The following is a 19,126-nucleotide window of genomic DNA, read 5'->3' on the forward strand; positions in this document are numbered from 1 at the left end:
AGGAAGATGGCAGTAGGCACCAGAGAAGATAATAGTGACGTAAGAGTTATTGGTGAATCTGTGGTGATCATTTAAAGACTATGTGTTAGAGTTCTCCTAGAGGAACAGAACTTACAGAATAAAGTGTGGGGTGTGTGTGTGTCTGTGTGTGTGAGTGTAATCTATAATATATTTATGGGATCTATAATATAGTATTATATATAAATACATACTCATGTATATGTGGGATTTATTAGAATTTACTATAATTTATAGAACTTATAGAATCCAGTTCATGAGGCTGGGTGCCTCAGATGATCTTTAGTGTAGCTAGAATCCCAAAGGGTTGCTGGCAAGCGTGAGAGCAAGCGGGCAGAGACAGAGAGCCTCCTTCCTCCGTGTCCGTTATACAGGCTGCCTGCAGGTGTGGCCTGGATTAGAGGCGAGTCTTCCCACCTCAAAGATCCAGATTAAAAGTGGATCTTCCCACTTCAAATGATTAAATCAAGACAAAATCCCTCACAGGTGTGCCCAGCAATTTGGCTTTTAGTAATTCCAGATGTAGTCAAGCTGGCGTCCAAGAATTACATAACAGCCCATATCTGAACCACCACAGAAGCTACTCAACTGAAGGTTGAGCTTCAGGAGAGAGAGTGACTAGTCACGTTAAAGGAATGGGCTAGCTCAGTGAACAAAGGGTAGAGTGGCAATTGGTGGTCTATCTCAAGCCACCTTTCAATGGCTGCTCTCTGCTCCCATTCTCAGGGATCATTAAAGTCAGACTTCATGGCTGTAGGGTAAGTTGTTCGGCTCCGCAGCTCCCACATATTTCTGTCCATCCAGGAACCTCAGCTCTGCCGGGGAGGAAGCACGAAAACAAATGCGCTCCTGCGAGGGGCTGGTGGACTCGCTGTTGTATGTGATCCACACGTGTGTGAACACTTCTGATTACGACAGCAAGGTCAGTACCCTCCCAGCTGCCCACCCACTCACATGCCATCTGGTGTCTGAAATTCTGCAGCCTGGGGCTGCTCACCGCAAAACAGAATGAGGCTCTCTCAACAGCACAAGTTGGGGGTGATGTGGCAATGCAAAAGACCTGGAACCATGAGTGAAGGACCTCACATTGGTCCCGGATTTGTGTGGTTTCCAGGTGACAGCCCTGTGCTCTCTTCCTATTCTTAGCCACTGCCCCATCCCAGCCCCACCCCAGTTTCTCTGCGCCCTCCTGTTTCCTCTTGTGACATTCTAGCGAATTCTGCCCCAGGGGCTGGGAAGACAGGAAGTCCAAGCTAGAGTATCAGGAGTCCCAAGGTGTGTGCCCCTGTGGTGTTGGGCTGGGCTGGGCTGGGCTAGGAGAAGCCATTGGTAGATCTTGGGTCACAATAATGAGTCTGAGAGGAAAAAAAAATAACAAGTCTCACCGGCTGGGGATGGGGGGTGTCTCCAAAGAAACAGCCAAGTTTTTAGTTGAGCTCATTAAATAAGAAGGCCTGCAGATGACATTGAGAGAAACAAGCAAATTGGGAAGGAGGACTTGGCAGGTGGGGCAACTCTAACAGTGACTTTAGACATCGGAGTTGGAATGACAGTTTTGTGCCCCCTCCCCACCCCCCGCCCCAATTAAAGATTTAAAGTACAGAAAAACAGATGCAAAAGACAAAATGTCAACAGAAAAATTAGAGCATTCCTCAGAGATGGGAGACAGGAAATAGAGGGGCAGCAGAGGTTAGACCTGGCGATAGGGCTGCTTCCGGGAAGGGAGAAGGAAGTACTGGGGTGGGGGATGGGGAGTCAAGGGAGGCCTCAGCATCTCCAGTGCCCTGTGGCACTGAACAGGCCTGGTGGATCTTAGTGTAAAGCCAGTCCATACTTCACAGCTGCACCCTGGCCCTCAAGACTGGAGAGCAGTTCTTCTCCCCTTAGACATCACATTCTAAGTCAGCAATATTTCCTTCACGTTCTCCATTTATTTCCTGTTGGTGTGTGCAGTGCCAAGTCGTCTCATGTGATGTTTTTAATTACACACTGTGTTGGGTTTCAGACAGTGGAGAACTGTGTGTGTACCCTGAGGAACCTGTCATACCGGCTGGAGCTGGAAGTCCCTCAGGCCCGGCTGCTCGGACTGAATGAACTAGATGACTTACTAGGAAAAGAGTCTCCCAGCAAAGACTCGGAACCAAGCTGCTGGGGGAAGAAGAAGAAAAAGAAAAAGAGAACTCCACAAGAGGACCAAGTTAGCATTTCCTTTTCTCTACCGTTTTACTTGTTGGAGAGTGAGAAGCTGTAATTGACAGAAAAGATTATTGCTATTTAGCTAAAACCCAGTCTAGCAAAATGCATGCGTAGCAGCGAGAGGGCTTACCCGTTTCCTTTCCCCTCAGCCTGTGCCGTCTGTCTTTCAGTGGGATGGAGTCGGGCCTATCCCTGGACTGTCCAAGTCCCCCAAGGGAGTCGAGATGCTGTGGCATCCGTCAGTGGTAAAGCCGTACCTGACTCTGTTAGCAGAAAGTTCCAACCCAGCCACCTTGGAAGGCTCTGCCGGATCCCTGCAGAACCTCTCTGCTGGCAACTGGAAGGTGAGATGTTTCCTCCTGTACACATTTCTGTCTGTCTTTGTGGTCGGGTCAGCCACAGTGGGAAAGGAACACACTTGTTTATAGAGTTTGTCCATAAAAGGGAGTTACGCGGTCTGGGGAGGAGACAAGATGCCACTCTGAGCACCCTAAAATGAATATGACGAAGTTCCTTCCCTGAGAATCTGAGGTGGATGCGCAAATATTATAGTATCCACTGGGTCGGTGCTGTGTGATCCTGGAAACCGACTTCTAGGGTGGGCTGGCAGGGAAAAGGGGGAAGGGAGTTGAAGGCCCCCTGCAGGATGAACTGAGCTCAGCCACCAGGGTCTAAGGCTGGGGTGGAGAGGAGGAGCTGATGGGCAAAAAAACGGACGGACAGGAGGGAACAGGTCTTCTGGGAGGAAAGGACACTGGGTTCAGCAGGCTGCTCTGAGGCAAAGCAGACAGGACCAGACAGAGCGGCTGGCTGCCTTGGAGCTGGCCATCACATCCAACACTGGACGCTGAGCTTCAGGAATGAGGCCTGACCCACAGACAAGGGGACACTGAGGTTTTTGGCAGCTAAATAACAAAGACAAGCCAGTGGGAACACTGTTGGGTCACTTCTGTGGCTTTACAAGGGATGAGGATAAGAAAAACTAGAGGCTGGGCTTCCCAAAAGGAGCCAGTGCCACATCATAATGAAAGAAGATGGGGACCTGGTTCTGAAAGCTGGGGTCTGGCAGTGCTCGTGGGAATACCCTACTTTCCTCAGGCTCCTTCAAGAGTAGGAAGTTTGTCTTTTTATACGTGTGCAACCTTGGGAACATGAAAATGGTTTCCTGTCATTACCACAATCGGAAGCAAAGTTTCTTAAAACTTTAGACGCCATCTTTCACTTTTCCCAGACAGTCCTTGTGTGATACAGTTTCAGTCACCAGAAACTTTCTGACAAATGGGTAACTCTTGTTTTGGCTCCTCATCCCACTCCACCCAAAATAAAGCTCTTTGGGACTGGATTCTCCATGACTGAGCTCTGTTAGGAGACACGGGTGTGCACATTTCATTCAGGTGACTTACAGAGAATCTGTACAAATTCTTGTGGCCTGGTGTTACCTAAGCAATGTGGTTATTTATTTACTGTGTCTGAAGTGCTAACAGCTTAGTGCTAGGGCTGACTAAATTCACAAGAATCCCAGCTCCTGTGAGCCAACGTGGAGGAGCCCTGACCTCAGCAACTTCATCTGTGGGGGAAATGAATAATGTGCCCAGGTGATTGACAGCACTGAGCAAAATCACCAGCGACAAGGACTGAAGACAGCTCCTGGCTTATAAGTATTTGTTTCGTAGCCAAAGAATCACCTGATGGTTAAAAGTGTAATAATTAAGACACACGTGATTGAATTTTGTAGAATTTAAATCCCGGGATCAGGATGCTTATGTAAAATACAAACATTGTAGTTAAGTATTCTTAGTATCAGCAATAGTAACTCAGATTCTCAGACCCTTGAGGCTGAAGAGATGGCTTAGCGCTTAGTCCTTGAGGAGGACAGGAGTCTGGTTTCCTGCACCACACCAGACAGCCCTCAGCTGCCTTTAACTCTAGCTCTAGGGACTCTGACGCCCTCTGGCCACTCTGGGTGCTCACATGTGCATACACAGATACATATAACTAAAAACTAAGAGACATATTTCTTTTATGTGTGATTCTATTTATATATATATATTATATATTATAAATTTATATAAATATATATAATCATACACATAAGAAGTATATTTCATGTGTGTGTGTACACACACACAATAGAGGGGCAGCTGTGGGAAAGGCTTGCTGGGCTGGCCTGGCAGTCTAGGGAACTAGGAAGCCATGCATCCTGCAGCTTCAGGAAGCTGCGCACTACCCCAGTGCTTTCTGCAGTAGTGAGCCTTGCACTGTATCTCCTCCCTGTGGATTTCATTTGATTTGGAAGTTAAAATCGATCACTTCATGCAGTGAATGTTAATTGTATCTTTAAAAGGCATTTTTTTCCTTTCATGTATATTATTAACATAATCTGTTAGAATTCAAGAAGCTGGGCAGTCAGTCACATATTTTAACATTAACAGCAGTCTCAGAGAGCTAACAGGTCCCTGTCCTCACGCTTTGTCCACAGTAGGAAGATATCAGATGTTACTTGGGCAACTTCTTTGAATCTTCCTGCTTTATTCTGTAACATTACCTTGTTGTTGTTTCTTCAGTAATAACTCAGTCCTGCGTTCCGGTTCTCGTGGTGCACAGCGTGTAGCCAGCTAATGTTGACTGAGGATGCATCTTGCATCCAAGCATGCTTTGCTCTGGGTATGAGTTATCATGCCTGTGTCTGTGGAGAAATCCCTTTCTTCCAAGTAAAGGAAATTTTTCAGCAGTTTTTTTTTTTTTTTTTTTTTGGGGGGGGGGTCAGGTTACCAAACTCTCAATATTGTTGCTGTGTGTGCTAAAAAATAAGTAACCCAGGAGAGCCAGGCTCCCCTCTAATTTATGTGAGAGTCTGTCTCTGTCATCCTCCTAGCCTCTGGACCAGTGTGGGACCAACTGGGAAAGCGCCTTCCTTAATCACGTTTATATATCTGAGAGGAAGAGTAATCACTCCCTCTGTGTCCTGCACAGAAACCTGACAGATGGTGGTTTTTAGGTCCTCAGGCTTTGAGGGATTTCTTTTTAAATCAGCCATCCCAGCCTGTCTATCTCCCAAACGGTGGCACCACTGATTTAGTCCCCACTGGACAGAAAACATTTAATTTATTAGTTTATCTCTGTAGATTGCAGCAGCGCATGAGAGTGAAATGCTACGTCTTATTCACTAAGGCCCCATTTTCTCACCAGTTTGCAGCATACATCCGGGCAGCTGTCCGGAAGGAAAAAGGGCTTCCTATCCTTGTCGAGCTTCTAAGGATGGATAATGACAGAGTTGTCTCTTCTGTGGCCACTGCCTTGAGGAACATGGCGCTGGACGTTCGCAACAAGGAGCTCATAGGTGCGTACTGGTGACAGCAGTGCTGCCAGAGAAGCAACTGTGGCAGTTGCAGAACTCTTGATTTGTTAATGTATGCCCTTTCAAAGTGTCTAGAGCTGAGCCTGCTCCCCATTTCTTTGCATATTTGGATTCCCAGCTTTTCAACTAGTCATCTTCAACAAGAGGCAGGCTCATTCATTAGACATGGACCTGTGAAGGTAAACTTCCAGAGAAGCCAGGCATCTCCAGTGAGGTCAGGTGTATGTAACAGCGCCACTAGATGATGAGTTTGGTGTCTCTAGTCCCTCAGAGAAGTTACATCCTGAGCAGCAAGAACAAGAAAATACTTTGGTTTCCTTTTCCAGTATTTGTGCTCATATCTGCTCATCCACCAATACTATCCTCTTTTAAGTCACAAAAAGAAGCCATCTGAGCCCTGGGTAGCTTTCCCTCTCAGGTCTGTGTGAGTGCTCACCCCAGGGACAAACCACTGTCATCTATTTCCATCCCTAGACCAGGTCAGGTTGGGGAGGAGGTAAGGACTAGGCCGCCTGTACACTATGTGTTAGGCCTTTGCTCCTGTGTCACAGTCCGTACATCAGCACAGGCAAAGAGCCAAGAATGAGCCTGCCCATGCTTCGCACGCCATGTGGCTTGCTGCTCTCCAGGCAGCCCTATCCCACTTTGATGGTAACAGAAGAGGAAAGGCACTCTGGGGGCTGGACCCTCTATCCTGAACCTGCTGCTCACTGAGCTCATGACCCAGAGTGGCCTCTATTGCCTACTGCTTCTGGGTGGAAATCGGAGCTCCCTCCAGGTTCTGAAAGGAAGTTGGTAACAGGGTCACTGTTAGAGGAAATTAGAAATGAGGAAATACCATACATCTGTTAACACTCCATGCCAGCCCCATGGCTGATGATGTGGGGATGCATGTTATTTTATGGATTTGTGTGAGTTTGGACCCAACTTATATTAAAATACAATTATACATAGACACATACATAATACAGTTATATTAAAACATAATAAAATAATAGAAAGAGGGAGGGGTAAGAGAAAAACATTAGAGAGAATGAGTATTATTTAGCTTTAAGACTAGCCATGATCCTGGCCTGGTGGAGCAAGCCAGTAATCACAACTACTGAGGAGGCTGAAGCAGACGAATTCAAAGCCAGCCTGGCCTACAGAGCAGGTTCAAGTCAATCCGCAGGAGTGAGACCCATCTCCAGATAAAAGGAGAGCTACAGGATAGGTTAGCATCATGGTGGACTGCTTATGTAGCACTCACAAGACCCTCAGATCAAGCCAAGTCCCACCACTAAAGGAGAAACTAAACATTAAATGGAGTAATGTGGCAAAGACAAGGCTGTCGCACCTTGGTTGGCAGAAATGCCACTTTCAATTATTATTGTCCAGATGAATGCTTCCTTTCTTTTGGGACAGATCATCCCCCAAGAAAGGGAGTCTCACTGAGCCTCTCTGTGGCCCCTGCCCAGGTCCCATACTTCCTTCAGAGCAGTCCTATTAAGACTTGGAAGTTATATCCATACTCAGAGTTTCTTATGAAAAGATATATACTCAGAGTGTTTCTACTCCAAAAAAGAAAAAAAAGACCTAACTAGTCGCATATCATCGCACATTCTGGCCGTCTATGAGTGATCAGAGTCACCAGAGCTGATTGTCCCCGAACTCAGGAGCTACATTTATCCAGTAGGCGTCCAGCATCACCGCTGTTCCGCTCTCCCAGCCACCTCTGCTCTACCCAAGCTTTGCCTGTGATAAAGACACAGCCACCGCTGCACATAGACCCTGCTCTGATGGGAACCCTGGTTAGCGCGGCCTAAGAAAATATTTACTTTGGCCTTAATTTCTGTTGTTTGTAGTACATTTATCCCACATTGTCAGTTGGTAATTGGAATTGAAAAAGCTCGAGATAACCTGTTTGGAGAGGAGTAGGGGAAGTTGGGTGTTTATAAAGAATTGCTTCCCTTGCTGAGCCTCCTCGAGGAGATAATATACCTCCAGTTTCAGTAGAAGATTTTTTCCCTTGTATCTTTTAAGGAAACTGTAGTTAACTGCTGATAACAGATCAGCCAACAGAACCTTCAGCTTTGTTCAAGTAGGGGACTGTTCTTAGGTGACTCGACAGACTAGACCCAGAAAGACTTAATGAAAAGTATTTTTGACAACCTTGGTTAGTCCAGATTCAAAGATAAGTTTTTTGAAAAGCTTTGAGTGGAAATTGCATTTTGAAACACTGGAATTAAGAAGAGCATTTCTGCCCTAAGCCTTCATTACAGCCATGACCGGAGAGTACGGACCGCAGCCAGTCCACTCCTCTGAGCACTTCTATACACTGATTTATATTTCTTTCAGCAAGTGACAGTAGTGTTTTATAAAGGAGTCATGAAGTTTTGTTTTGTAAAAGCCTTCCTATTATAAGGATTTTCAACAATAGTGATAAAAAGCTGATGCCTGTGAAACGCTGACCCTAGTCGTGTACACCCGGCAGGTAAATACGCCATGCGAGACCTGGTGAACAGGCTTCCAGGTGGCAACGGCCCCAGCATCCTGTCGGATGAGACTGTGGCAGCCATCTGCTGTGCTCTGCACGAGGTCACCAGCAAAAACATGGAGAATGCCAAAGCTCTGGCCGACTCGGGAGGTATAGAGAAGCTGGTGAACATAACCAAAGGCAGAGGAGACAGGCAAGTGTGAGGTCCTGGGTCCTGGGTGAGAGAAGGAGCCATGCATGAAGTGGGGATTTATTTCTGTTTCTCACATGTTGTCTACACTAGCTAAGACTTGTAATGGTGCAGGCTGCTTTTTGTCATATGCGGGCATTTCCTTTATTATAGTGTACCTCACTCCTTCACTCTATCTTCTGAGGTTACTGTAACAAAATGCTGTGGGCTAGGGAGCTTGTGAACAATAGAAGTTTATTTCCCACAATTGTGGCACCTGTGAAATCCAGGATCAAGGTCCCAACAGATTTTATATCTGGTCTAAGTCCCTTTCCGGTCTTAGAGAGAGTGAGCTTTGCCCTCACATGGAACAGTCTCTTCCAGGTGACTTTTCTCAAAGGCTGCCCCTCCCAGCACTGTCGCTTTGAGTTAGGACTTGTACTTAGGAATGTTGGGAGACTCAGATGTCCAGGCTGTAACCATCCCTAAAGCTACATTTGTTCATGTCCGCTCCTAGAAGAACCAAAAGCACCAGGGTGGTGACAATCTTAGGGCCACCGTCGCCTTTGCAGCTTGAGCTCTGTTCCACGCCTACAGCCTATTCTGCAAGAATGTCTTTAAATCCTCACTTTTGAGATTGATTCTGCTGCCGAGTGCCCAGAGAGCATGAAAACCAGCACTCCGCGTGAGTGCTCTGCGCTCGGTCCCTTTGCTTTTGGACGACAGTAACAGATGAAGCAGCACCAGTGGGCAGAGCAGATCGTAGCAAAGTAGAGGTTTCTTGTTGCGGGGCTGCAGCTATGACTAAATCTGTCTTAGTGTCAGATCAGCGAAATGGGACTGGGAATGCCAAGTACCTTCTTCAAACCGTAGGTCAGTAGCACTCTCCCATGCGCACTCACACACACACACACACACACAGTTCCCACTAAATTCTCCCTGACACTGACTGTTTTGAGTCGTCGGCTAGCATCTCACTCTCGAGGTGCCTGGGACTTTGTCCCTTATCTGCTGTTGTATCCTTAACAACAAAAGCTTGGCCCTGGTACGTGCATAAGGACAATTTTTTAATCAGCTGAATGCCAATGCTGAGATTCACATTACAGCTCTTCAAGTCTTTCCAGTTGATACCACTGAAGGAATTCTTAAAACATAGAAACAGCGCAGAAAGCCATCACCTTACCCACGAGAAACCCCATCTGTCAGCATAGACAGCGTAGCCCGTCAGCGTTTTTATTTCTTGTATTTTTAAATTTTCATTAGTAACAAATGCATACAGTATATTTGTTTGTTTTGATTATTTTTTTTCTCTTTCAAATAAGGCCCCATCCTGTAGCCCAGGCTCACTGTGTAGCCCAGGCTGGTCTCAAATTCATAGCAGACCTCCCACCTCAGTCTACTGAGTTCTAGGATTACAAGAGTAAGCTACCTGCCCTGCCTCTCCTGTTAGGCAGATGAAATTTCTTGGGCAGTTAAGAGCCCATTCCTCTGGCTTCTTCCAGCACAAGCACGTGTGCACGCGTGCGCGCGCACACACACACAAGGTCATATGATCACCTTACACACTCTGAGAAGTTCACCAGATAGCCTGCACTTGTAGAAAGGTATGTGTACTTGATAGACACATAAATAGGTACCTAAGTCTAATCTCTTATTTAATGCAAACGAGGGCGGCTTGGACCAGGCAGGGCTGGAAAGAGGTCCTGGGTTTGGTTCCCAGCACCCACAGCAGGCTCAAAACTACCCATAGCTTCAATTCTAGGGAATCAGCCCCCTCTTCTGGGCTCTGAGAGCACCAGGCATGCACATGGTACACATACATATATACAAAACACTTCTACACATAAATAAAAATAAATCCTTTTTAAAAAGGAAAAGAAAGAAAAAGTCTTAAAGCAACTTAAGTTGTGTCTGGCTTCCCTGCACTGTACTTCCTTGTGGCCCTTTCTGTGCTTACTGCATGTCCGCGTGCTGTCCCAGTGCTAGGCATACAGCAGTGAGTGGAGCACAAAACAGCGTTCCAGGGCTGAGGCCGACGAGGCGCCCAATGAGTAACAGCAGCAGAGCCTAGCAGATGGCACTCACAGGCACAGATGACAACTCAGAGAAGGCGGCAAACATGTCAGGGAGAGAGAAGTGGCAGGGAAGGACTCCTGGTGATGGCAGGAAGATGACCTGAGGAAGGAAGTGTGTGGGGTGAGGGCGGGCACTGCGCCCCTCTGGGGCAGAAGCATGTGAGCAGAGTCCAGCAAGAGGCTGCCGGGCAGGCGAGGAAAAGCAGAACCCGGTGCAGGAGGAAGAAAGGGAGTTTGGGGGAGCAATAGGACCGAGAAGCAGTAGGACCTTATAGTCGGTGTCTCAGTCTCTGAATGACACCAGAGCCTCTGGAGAGCAGTGGGCAGAGGAGTACCATGGCCAGTTTCCCACAGGCACACTAAAGGCTAGGGTGCAGCAGCTGCGGTGACAGCATTGCTGATGGGGTTGAAAAGCAATTCAACAGGTTTAACTGATGAGTGAGCGGCAGGAGAGGAGAGGATTGTGAATGACGCCAAAGTGGTTATCAAAGAGGCCATATCTAGGCAGGGAAGCTTACGGGAGGACCGTCCTGAGTTTGCTCTGGACTTGGGTGTGTGGGAATAACTATTAGACATCCAGTGAATGAGGGGGGGGGGTGCACGGGGGCGTGCGAGTGTGGTAGGTCAGCAGGAGAGGTGCAAGGCCAATACTCAAACTGGAAAAATTTACCTGGGGGGGGTCAGTCAGCATTTAAATGGCTCGTTTATAGAAGTGAAGGTTGACAGGTGTCAGGGAGATTAGGACCCCAAAATAAACGCAGAAAGGAGCAGCCAAAACCTGGGAGCATGTGGTAACTTGGAATCCAAACAGAAGGAGATGAAGAGAGTTAGGCTGGAGTCAGAAGCCCTGCTTACTCAGGTAGAACAAGCTTGAGGCCTGACCATCGGATACGACAGTCATACAGAGGCTGTGAATTGAAGAGGAGATGGGATGGGAGAAATCAGAGGTGTGAGTGACTGCTTTCAGGGGCTTCTTGTGTGCTGCAAAGGTTAGAGGGCACCCTTGCCTTTCCCAGGATTCTAGTTCTGCCCACAGAATCTGGTAGCCTCCATCCTGCTCCTTTGGCTGCTGGTTTGCAGCCTGAGTCTCTCCATGCTACCTGTGTCTTCATTAAACCGCATCTCTCCCTAGATCCTCTCTGAAAGTGGTGAAGGCGGCAGCCCAGGTCTTGAATACATTATGGCAGTACCGGGACCTCCGGAGCATTTACAAAAAGGTAACAAACACCCAACGGTAGCTGGGGCTCATGGCCTGATGAGCGTTCCTCATAGCCTGAATTCCTAATTGCAGTGAAGTGCTGGTTTTCATTTTGAGCTGTCTCTTTTAACTCCACAGGATGGGTGGAATCAGAACCATTTTATTACACCTGTGTCCACGCTAGAGCGAGACCGATTCAAATCACACCCTTCTCTGTCCACCACCAACCAACAGATGTCGCCCATCATTCAGTCAGGTCAGTGTACATTTTTATGACAAAAGATTGTTATGTGCGTGCACTCGCGCGCGCACACACACACACACACACACACAAGCATGAGCAGATTAAGCATGTCATGTAAGCCCTGCCCATCTATCTGAGAGCATGCTTTCAGAGTCGCACACAGTTGTAATCAGCCACTTTCTTTCATTTGGAAAGATAAAACTGCTTATATCAGCTGCAGTGCATTAAAAAAAAGAAAAGAAAAGCCTCCAGGGCCGGCCCCCACCTGAATTCTGCTTCCCCACGTTGGGGAAGGGGCCCTGGCATTGTATCTGACCAGTTGAACCAGTAACCTGATGCAGAGTCCTGGGAGGTGGGGAGTAATTGAAGATTGGCTGACTAGGAATGTCATCTCTGCCAGCTTTGCATAAGTTTGAAGTCTCCTCCTAAGGAGCTGCTGCTGCTGCTGCTGCTGCTGCTGCTGCTGCTGCTGCTGCTGCTGCTGCTGTTGCTTTGGGTGGAGTTTGGTTTTGGTTTTGGTTTTTCCTTAGTTTTCTTGGTGAAACTTCTTAGGAACAGGCTTCTAGAACATAGGTCATTGGAGCTTTGCAGTGGCACTTCCCAGTCGCCTGGCTGCTTTGCAGACCTGCACCCCCACACCTTTACACCGCCCAACCAGCCACCCTGATATGGCCTTCTAGAAAGTTCCTTGAACCTTAAGCTGAGACGCTTGGCAACTGCTCCACCCGCTCATTTGTAGAACTCAGCCTAATGCTTCATGCTATGACTGCCGAGTCAAACAGTCCTGTAAATTTCATTCTTACCTGCATGAAACAGGAAAAATGATGCTTCTTACTTTGATTTGGCTTTAAATCCCACGTTCTGACACATATATTATCTGCTGTAGACAGCTGTGCAGTTTCTGACAGTCCTATTGCTCATGTGGACAAATGTGGACAAAAAGACTGATGCCCATGCCCAAGGGCTCTCGCCACGGAATTGGATGTCTATGTTTGTGCTAGGAGTTAACGGCTGTTTGCTTTATTTGATGATTTCTTTTCTTTTTTTTCTTTTTTTCTTTTTTTTTTTTAAAACATTGTTTACACCTACTGTGTGTAATAGATATATATGTCTTGGTTTAAAATTATGAGCTGTGTTATTCACCAAGAATTCTGCTTGGTTTTGCATACATCCTTTTATGAAACTATTAAGCATGCCCGTCAAGGGAAACAGGAGAGGTGGGTGGCTGCCAGCCATGGGCCTTCAGTGCAAGCACAGAGTCATTTCAAACAGATCAGCACACAGCTACTGTGCAATGGATTTGCCACTGGGACCTCAAGCAGAAGTGCTGATGGCCCCGCCCTGGTCCTAGGTAGCCCTCTGTGTTCTACTTAGAGGGAAGATGTGTGTCGCTCCTGTCTCCCAGCTGTCTAAGGGCCGACCCTCGTCACTTGGCACTGAGGAGGGATGTGCTTATAAGCATGCCCACTGCCTCGTTAGTGTCTTCACAAAGGGAAGCTGCTGTCTTCTGTCCTGCCATCTTCCCAGAAGTGAGCTGGAAGTGACACAGACACACAGATACGCATGCTCAGCCCGCCCACCCAACAGCACAAGGAAAGAACTGCCCTGCCAGGGCCTCAGAAGGCGTGGCTGTGCAAGGCAACAGGGCCAAGGCTGGAGGACCACTGCTTTCAAGTGAATGGGGTAAAGATAAGGCCTCTGGTTATTATTATTACAGACCAGACTGTTAATGGGGAAAGAAACACCTCACATTACCTTCCCGGCCAAATTTTTAAAAATAATAATAATAATTGTCCAAAAGGGGACCCAGGAGTAGATGGCTAGTCATGGCTAATCATTATCAGCTGTGTGGCCCAGGCTAGCATCAGAAGTCACCGGGGACACTGGGTTCACATGATCTCCTGACAATAGATCACCATAGAGAAGCATAAATGTTATTTACTGGGCACTTCTAGACACACTAGACCAGACCAGAAATTAAAATTCACTATAAAACCTGCTACCAAACATCTGTACATAAACGATGGCAGCTAAACTGTGACCACAAAATAGAAATAACTCTTGCATGGCTCTTAAGTTACTCCAGTTGTTTTCCAAGGCGGGTCAAGTCCCTGGATCCCTGCTGCCTACCACCCCCTACCCTGGGCTTCTAGAGCTGGCTGCTTGCTACTCTGCTGTGGGCCCAGGTGTCACCCTTGCTGGGATAGGAATGTAGGGTGCATTCATGGTCCTCGGGGTCTGGCTGCTCTTTGCCCTCAACACCTCTAAGAGATGGTTTTACTGTGGCATTGCTAATAAATAGCCTTTGTTTTCCTGGAGCACTTTCCAGATTTGCTGACAATCTGATTTCTCTCTTTTTCCCCTCTCCTTCCTTTGCCTCTTCCTTCAGTTGGCAGCACCTCTTCCTCACCAGCACTGTTAGGAATCAGAGAGCCTCGCTCTGAATACGATAGGACCCAGCCACCTATGCAGTATTACAATAGCCAAGGGGACACCACACATAAAGGCCTGTACCCTGGTAAGATGCCAGTTGGGTGTGTGATGTGATACCTGAAGGAGTCACCTCTTTGGGTGGCTCAGCCAGTGTCCTGGGAACAATCCTATGCTTATGTCAGCTCGGTCCTAGCAGCAAACGACCCCGTCCCTTCTCTGCTGCTGTCAGGATTGTTGCCCTCTCTGCTTGTCTTAAATAAATCAACTAATATAGTTATACGATGACCACAAATTAAAAAGAGGGCTTAGCTCTGGTGATCATTTCTGGCTGCCCCAGGTTCCAGTCCCTTTGCAAAAAGTCCCCCTCCTACTCTGGCAAGAGTCCCTTGTGCATCAGAAGTGAGGGTCCCATGTGGCTTCTCCTGAGTTACAGGTACTCTCCAGACTGGCTCAGCTCTAAGTTCAAACTGACTGATAACAGTCTAGTCCCTTGGGGGAAAGAGTTTGAGTGGATTGTAGAATATATCATATGATATTCCTCAAGTATGATGACCTTTAAGAACAAAAATATTATTATAGTGTTAATACTTTTATATCCTGTTCAGAAAGATATGCATGAAAAATATTTTAAAGTTGCTAGCCCAAAACGTAGTTGGTCCACTCTCAAAGATTTAGGAATTAAAACTACTCCTGAGGTTCCAAAGAAGCCATGAGCTACTGCAAAAGAAAAAGCATGTTTTCTTCAACAAGAAAGAAAAGAAAAGAAGAAAAGAGATGGCAAATAACCTATTTATTAAAAGGAAATAAGCGAGAGCTGCCGGCAGCTTAACTGCAGCTGGGGGAGGAGTCTGAGTTGTGCTGTTGTCTTTGAAACTGTGATTTCACAGGGCTATTTACTAATTGACTATTGTTACCATGGCAATTAATAGCTCAGAAAATTGCAGATGCTACATTTCCAATAGTAAGCTCTGTGCAGAAGGGAACACACACACACAGGCTGAAGTGCAGGCAGCTTCAGGTCTGCAGCAGCCAGCTTCGCTGTACAGACCACCTCTCGAGCATGCACCCTTTATCTCTGCTTGTTTCAATAAACTTAATTTGCTTGGAATATGCCTTATTTTCCTTGTTAAAAAATAAATAAAGCCTTTGCTGGTTTTGGCAGGAATACAGGGAGAGTAGTGGTGTCATCAGGAGTCTACTCTCGACTCTTTGAGGACAGTTGCCAAATTACCAATATCTTTTCCATTTACAACATACTTAGCTATGGCAGACCCAAGACTGTGCCCCTGTATAGCCCCACTGCTTTGAACATGCCTCTGCCTGACCTCTGAACTGACTCACAGCTGCTCGGAGGCACGAGGTTCATTCTAACGCTGCATTTCCCATCTCTCTGACTCACACTGTGGCTCAGGGGTCTGGAAAAATGGCGATCATCACTCGCCTCAGCACAGGGAACCGCACTACTGCTCAAAGCCAACTACAGACATCCCTGAGGCTGAGCAGAGCCTGAGATGGGCCCTCTCTAGGAGGGCTCTGCATTCACAGCGTCTTGCTGCCTGCCACACACACATGGCCTGGCTTTGCTGCTAACCATCACAGATCCTGGGAACTTGGGCCGCTGCCCTTCTGCCTGAGCTGGCGCTAGGGAAGGAAGGACCCACCCACACAACCTGGTAGGCCAGTGTAATAAGCATTAGTTTAATTTAATAAAATATTTTCTTACAGGCTCCAGCAAACCTTCACCAATATACATCAGTTCCTATTCCTCACCAGCAAGAGAACAAAATAGACGGCTACAGGTGAATTTGTAACATCGTTGGTACAGAAGGCTGGTTAGCAGTCGCACAGTGAGAGCTGGGCCTCAATGCAGGGCCCGAGGGGTTTCCCCTGAGGATCTTGGCTCCTCAGCCACGCTGTGTGCATGGTTTAGATAAATGGTTTCCATCAGTGCTTCTGAGACTGCATGCCTCTGAGGGGGATTCTGAGAGACCTCTGGTGCATGCCCTTTATCCAGTGGTTTCCCTCTCCCACTCTCCCCATCCCCTTCTCTGTTAACCTGTGAAGTGTCTTCCATCTTGGATGAGGCGAGGTTGGTGAGCACAGCCCCCACTCTGATCTCACAGCTCTTTGTACACTTTGTGCTCAATCACCAAGACTTCCTCCTCATCCCCAAGTCTGCTGCCCATGTAAATGAGGGCCTTGACCTACCAACCAGGACCTTCCTGCCACACTGTCTCAACCACAAAACAACTAGGGTTTCCCAGCCAAAACTGTAGTGTGTCCTTCCAAATAAGAATGTTCTGAGACCACACACACACACACATACTCTAAACCATAATCTTTCTTTAGCTAGGAAAGAGAAAGAATCTCCCACATCACTTATACTGCATGTTCTAGTTTTTGAGGTGGTCTTGATTTTGACTGGGCCTCAGACTTGAGCTAACATGACCCTCCCCTTTGACCCTGGGGAGAGGTCAGGATTAATGGCATGCAACCTCCGCACTCAGCTGCTGCTTTTTTAAGTCAAGACAAATCTAACTCTACCTTTGAAAGAGGAGGTAAAGTTAGTTAAGCAGTGTTTTCACTCCAAAACACCACCAACATTAGAGTGAGTCTAAGTGAGATGCCAGTCCCTCTGTGGTAAATGTTAATGTCTTACTGGGGGGTGGGGGTGGAGGCTGCAGACAGCATAAAAACTGTGGTCATTCGAGGGCATCATGGTGAGGTCAAAGCTAAGACAGAACAGAAGGAGCGAGGACCCAGTGCCCTGTGTGGCTACACACGTGTGACGGTTTGCCTCCTTCACAAGAACTTGGCGGCACTGGCTCGGCTCTACAATCATTTGCTCTGCTGATTTGGTTGGTTGGTTGGGTTTTTTTTTTTTTTTTTTTTTTTTTTTNGTTTTTCGAGACAGGGTTTCTCTGTATAGCCCTGGCTGTCCTTGAACTCACTCTGTAGACCAGGCTGGCCTCGAACTCAGAAATCTGCCTGCCTCTGCCTCCCAAGTGCTGGGATTAAAGGCGTGCGCCACCTACTGCCTAGCTTTTTTTTTTTTTTTTTTTTGGAGACAGGGTTTCTCTGTAGAGCCCTGGCTGTCTCTGCTGATTTTTGTCATCTTCCTGCTTTGACGGCTCATCCTGTAGTACCACTCTGTACAGCAGAATCCATCAAACCATGTTATCTCTTAAGATTGAATGGTGGCTTCAAACCCTCATCCAGGAAGTAAATGTTTTAAAATACAATCCTCTAATTACGGTCATCTGAAATATCTAAAACCAGATCCCCTGCCCTCAAATACATCTAGGATATGCTTAACTTCCCTGTGCAAAAGCTGCCTCTGCCAACTCTGCTGAGGACCTAAACTCTCCTGAGGCCCCGGGACAGGACTTGAGCAAACAAAGCCAGCTTGCCTGTAAACATAACTGAAAGTCCACCCCTGCAGTGAGCAAACATTTGTGCACCTGAAACAGCTTCCTCCCCTCTTTAGCCCACAAAGTGCTTTAAATTGTGAGGCAGGAAGCCCACATCAGTGTTGTTGAAATGTGTGTTTTTAAATTGCTCTCACTCATTTGCCTTTCCATCTTGCCAACAGCATCAGCAGCTGTACTATCAAGACGACTCCACCAGGAAGACCTTGGATGCATACAGACTGTACCTGCAGTCTCCTCGCAGCTATGAAGACCCTTATTGTGATGACCGAGTTCACTTCCCAGCTTCTACTGATTACTCAACGCAGTACGGACTGAAATCAACCACAAATTATGTAGACTTTTATTCCACTAAACGACCTTCTTATAGAGCCGAACAGTACCCTGGGTCCCCGGACTCCTGGGTGTAGCATCAAGACGGCTGCCTGCCGAGGGACGCTTTCCTTCTGACTCTGTTTGGATTGAGGGGAAGTCCGTCTTGCTGATGATGGTGACCATGAAAGTGAAATGGAAGGAATGAGTGAAGAGGTTTTGGTTTGTTTGTTTGTTTTTTCTTTTTTTGAGGAATTTTCAGGGAAGTGAGGAAACCCTTGGGAGAGGACTTTGTACGCGCTGTGTAGGTGTTAGATCTTATTACTTGTAGAGTCTAGTGGTGAAGGTGTGGGTGACGTGCTGGGAGGCTTGAGACGTGGGTGAGATGAGATGGGTATGTGTAGGTCAAATCAATTTACAGATGATTTTTTTAATGTGAATAAAGTTATGTTCAGATAGTTTGTACAGAAAAAAAAATAATAAAATGGATGCCCTTCATGTTTTATTGCTATTACTAAATGTCAAGATTGTATGCTATTATGTCTTGTAAAAATTCCTTCTGTTGGTGTAAATATGGAAATGCCACATTGGTTAAGTGCCATCAATTGTAATGCAGTGTGTCATTTGAAAAGAGATTTGAAGAACGGACAGCTTAAAACCCAAGCGGGAAACCCACCCGCCCGCCCGGGAACTGTTCACAGTTGACAACAAACTCCGACGCCCTCTGTTTTCAGTGAGTAGTGAACTCCGGAAGCACAAAGGCCAGCGTGACAGCAGCGCCATGCTCATCCCCCTCACAGGACACTTCACTGCCATTTTCTATGCACATGGAAGAATAATAAATGTGGAAATTTCATCCTGGAGAATGTGTTCTCTTGCAGTTCTTCTGGGTGTGATCATGGAAACAGATTTAGTAAGTCCCTTGTGAGGTGGGCCACACTGGACCAGGAAGATAGGGTGGCTCCCCTACATACCTTAGCATGTGTAGTTCTTGGTTGCTTTTTTATTATTATCATTTCATTTGGTACATGGTACAATTTTAGCAGGTTTTGCCTTGTCTCAGCCATCTCTTTTCACCTAAGGGAAATCACATCTGGCATGCTGGCCGTATTGTATTGGCAAGGGCCACTTACTTTTAGAACTTGGTAATTACATATGAACAGTTGGGCATTCGCTTGCTTGGCATCAATGCTATAAACCAAAACTGACTCTAAATAAT

The 19,126-nt window shown here is 46.8% G+C and overlaps 1 protein-coding gene across 24 annotated transcripts in view; it reads left to right on the forward strand.

Moving 5' to 3' along the window:
- Pkp4 (plakophilin 4) overlaps window positions 1-18,770 on the forward strand; it is a 207,451-nt gene extending 188,681 nt beyond the window's left edge. For 20 of the 24 annotated variants that reach the window (XM_021155577.2, XM_029474661.1, XM_021155578.2 and 17 more), the window contains 10 exons: window positions 823-940; window positions 2,024-2,215; window positions 2,385-2,558; window positions 5,404-5,554; window positions 8,046-8,241; window positions 11,425-11,509; window positions 11,629-11,746; window positions 14,124-14,252; window positions 15,893-15,966; window positions 17,760-18,770. In XM_021155577.2, coding sequence (XP_021011236.1) covers window positions 823-940; window positions 2,024-2,215; window positions 2,385-2,558; window positions 5,404-5,554; window positions 8,046-8,241; window positions 11,425-11,509; window positions 11,629-11,746; window positions 14,124-14,252; window positions 15,893-15,966; window positions 17,760-18,005 — 1,483 coding nt within the window. In that variant the 3' untranslated portion in view covers window positions 18,006-18,770. The remainder of the gene's footprint in view (window positions 1-822; window positions 941-2,023; window positions 2,216-2,384; window positions 2,559-5,403; window positions 5,555-8,045; window positions 8,242-11,424; window positions 11,510-11,628; window positions 11,747-14,123; window positions 14,253-15,892; window positions 15,967-17,759) is intronic. The other 4 variants (XM_021155580.2, XM_029474656.1, XM_029474655.1 and 1 more) reach the window with 1 other exon arrangement.
- Window positions 18,771-19,126: the final 356 nt, after the last annotated feature.

Source organism: Mus caroli, chromosome 2, assembly GCF_900094665.2.
Source record: "Mus caroli chromosome 2, CAROLI_EIJ_v1.1, whole genome shotgun sequence".
Classification (NCBI taxonomy): domain Eukaryota; kingdom Metazoa; phylum Chordata; class Mammalia; order Rodentia; family Muridae; genus Mus; species Mus caroli.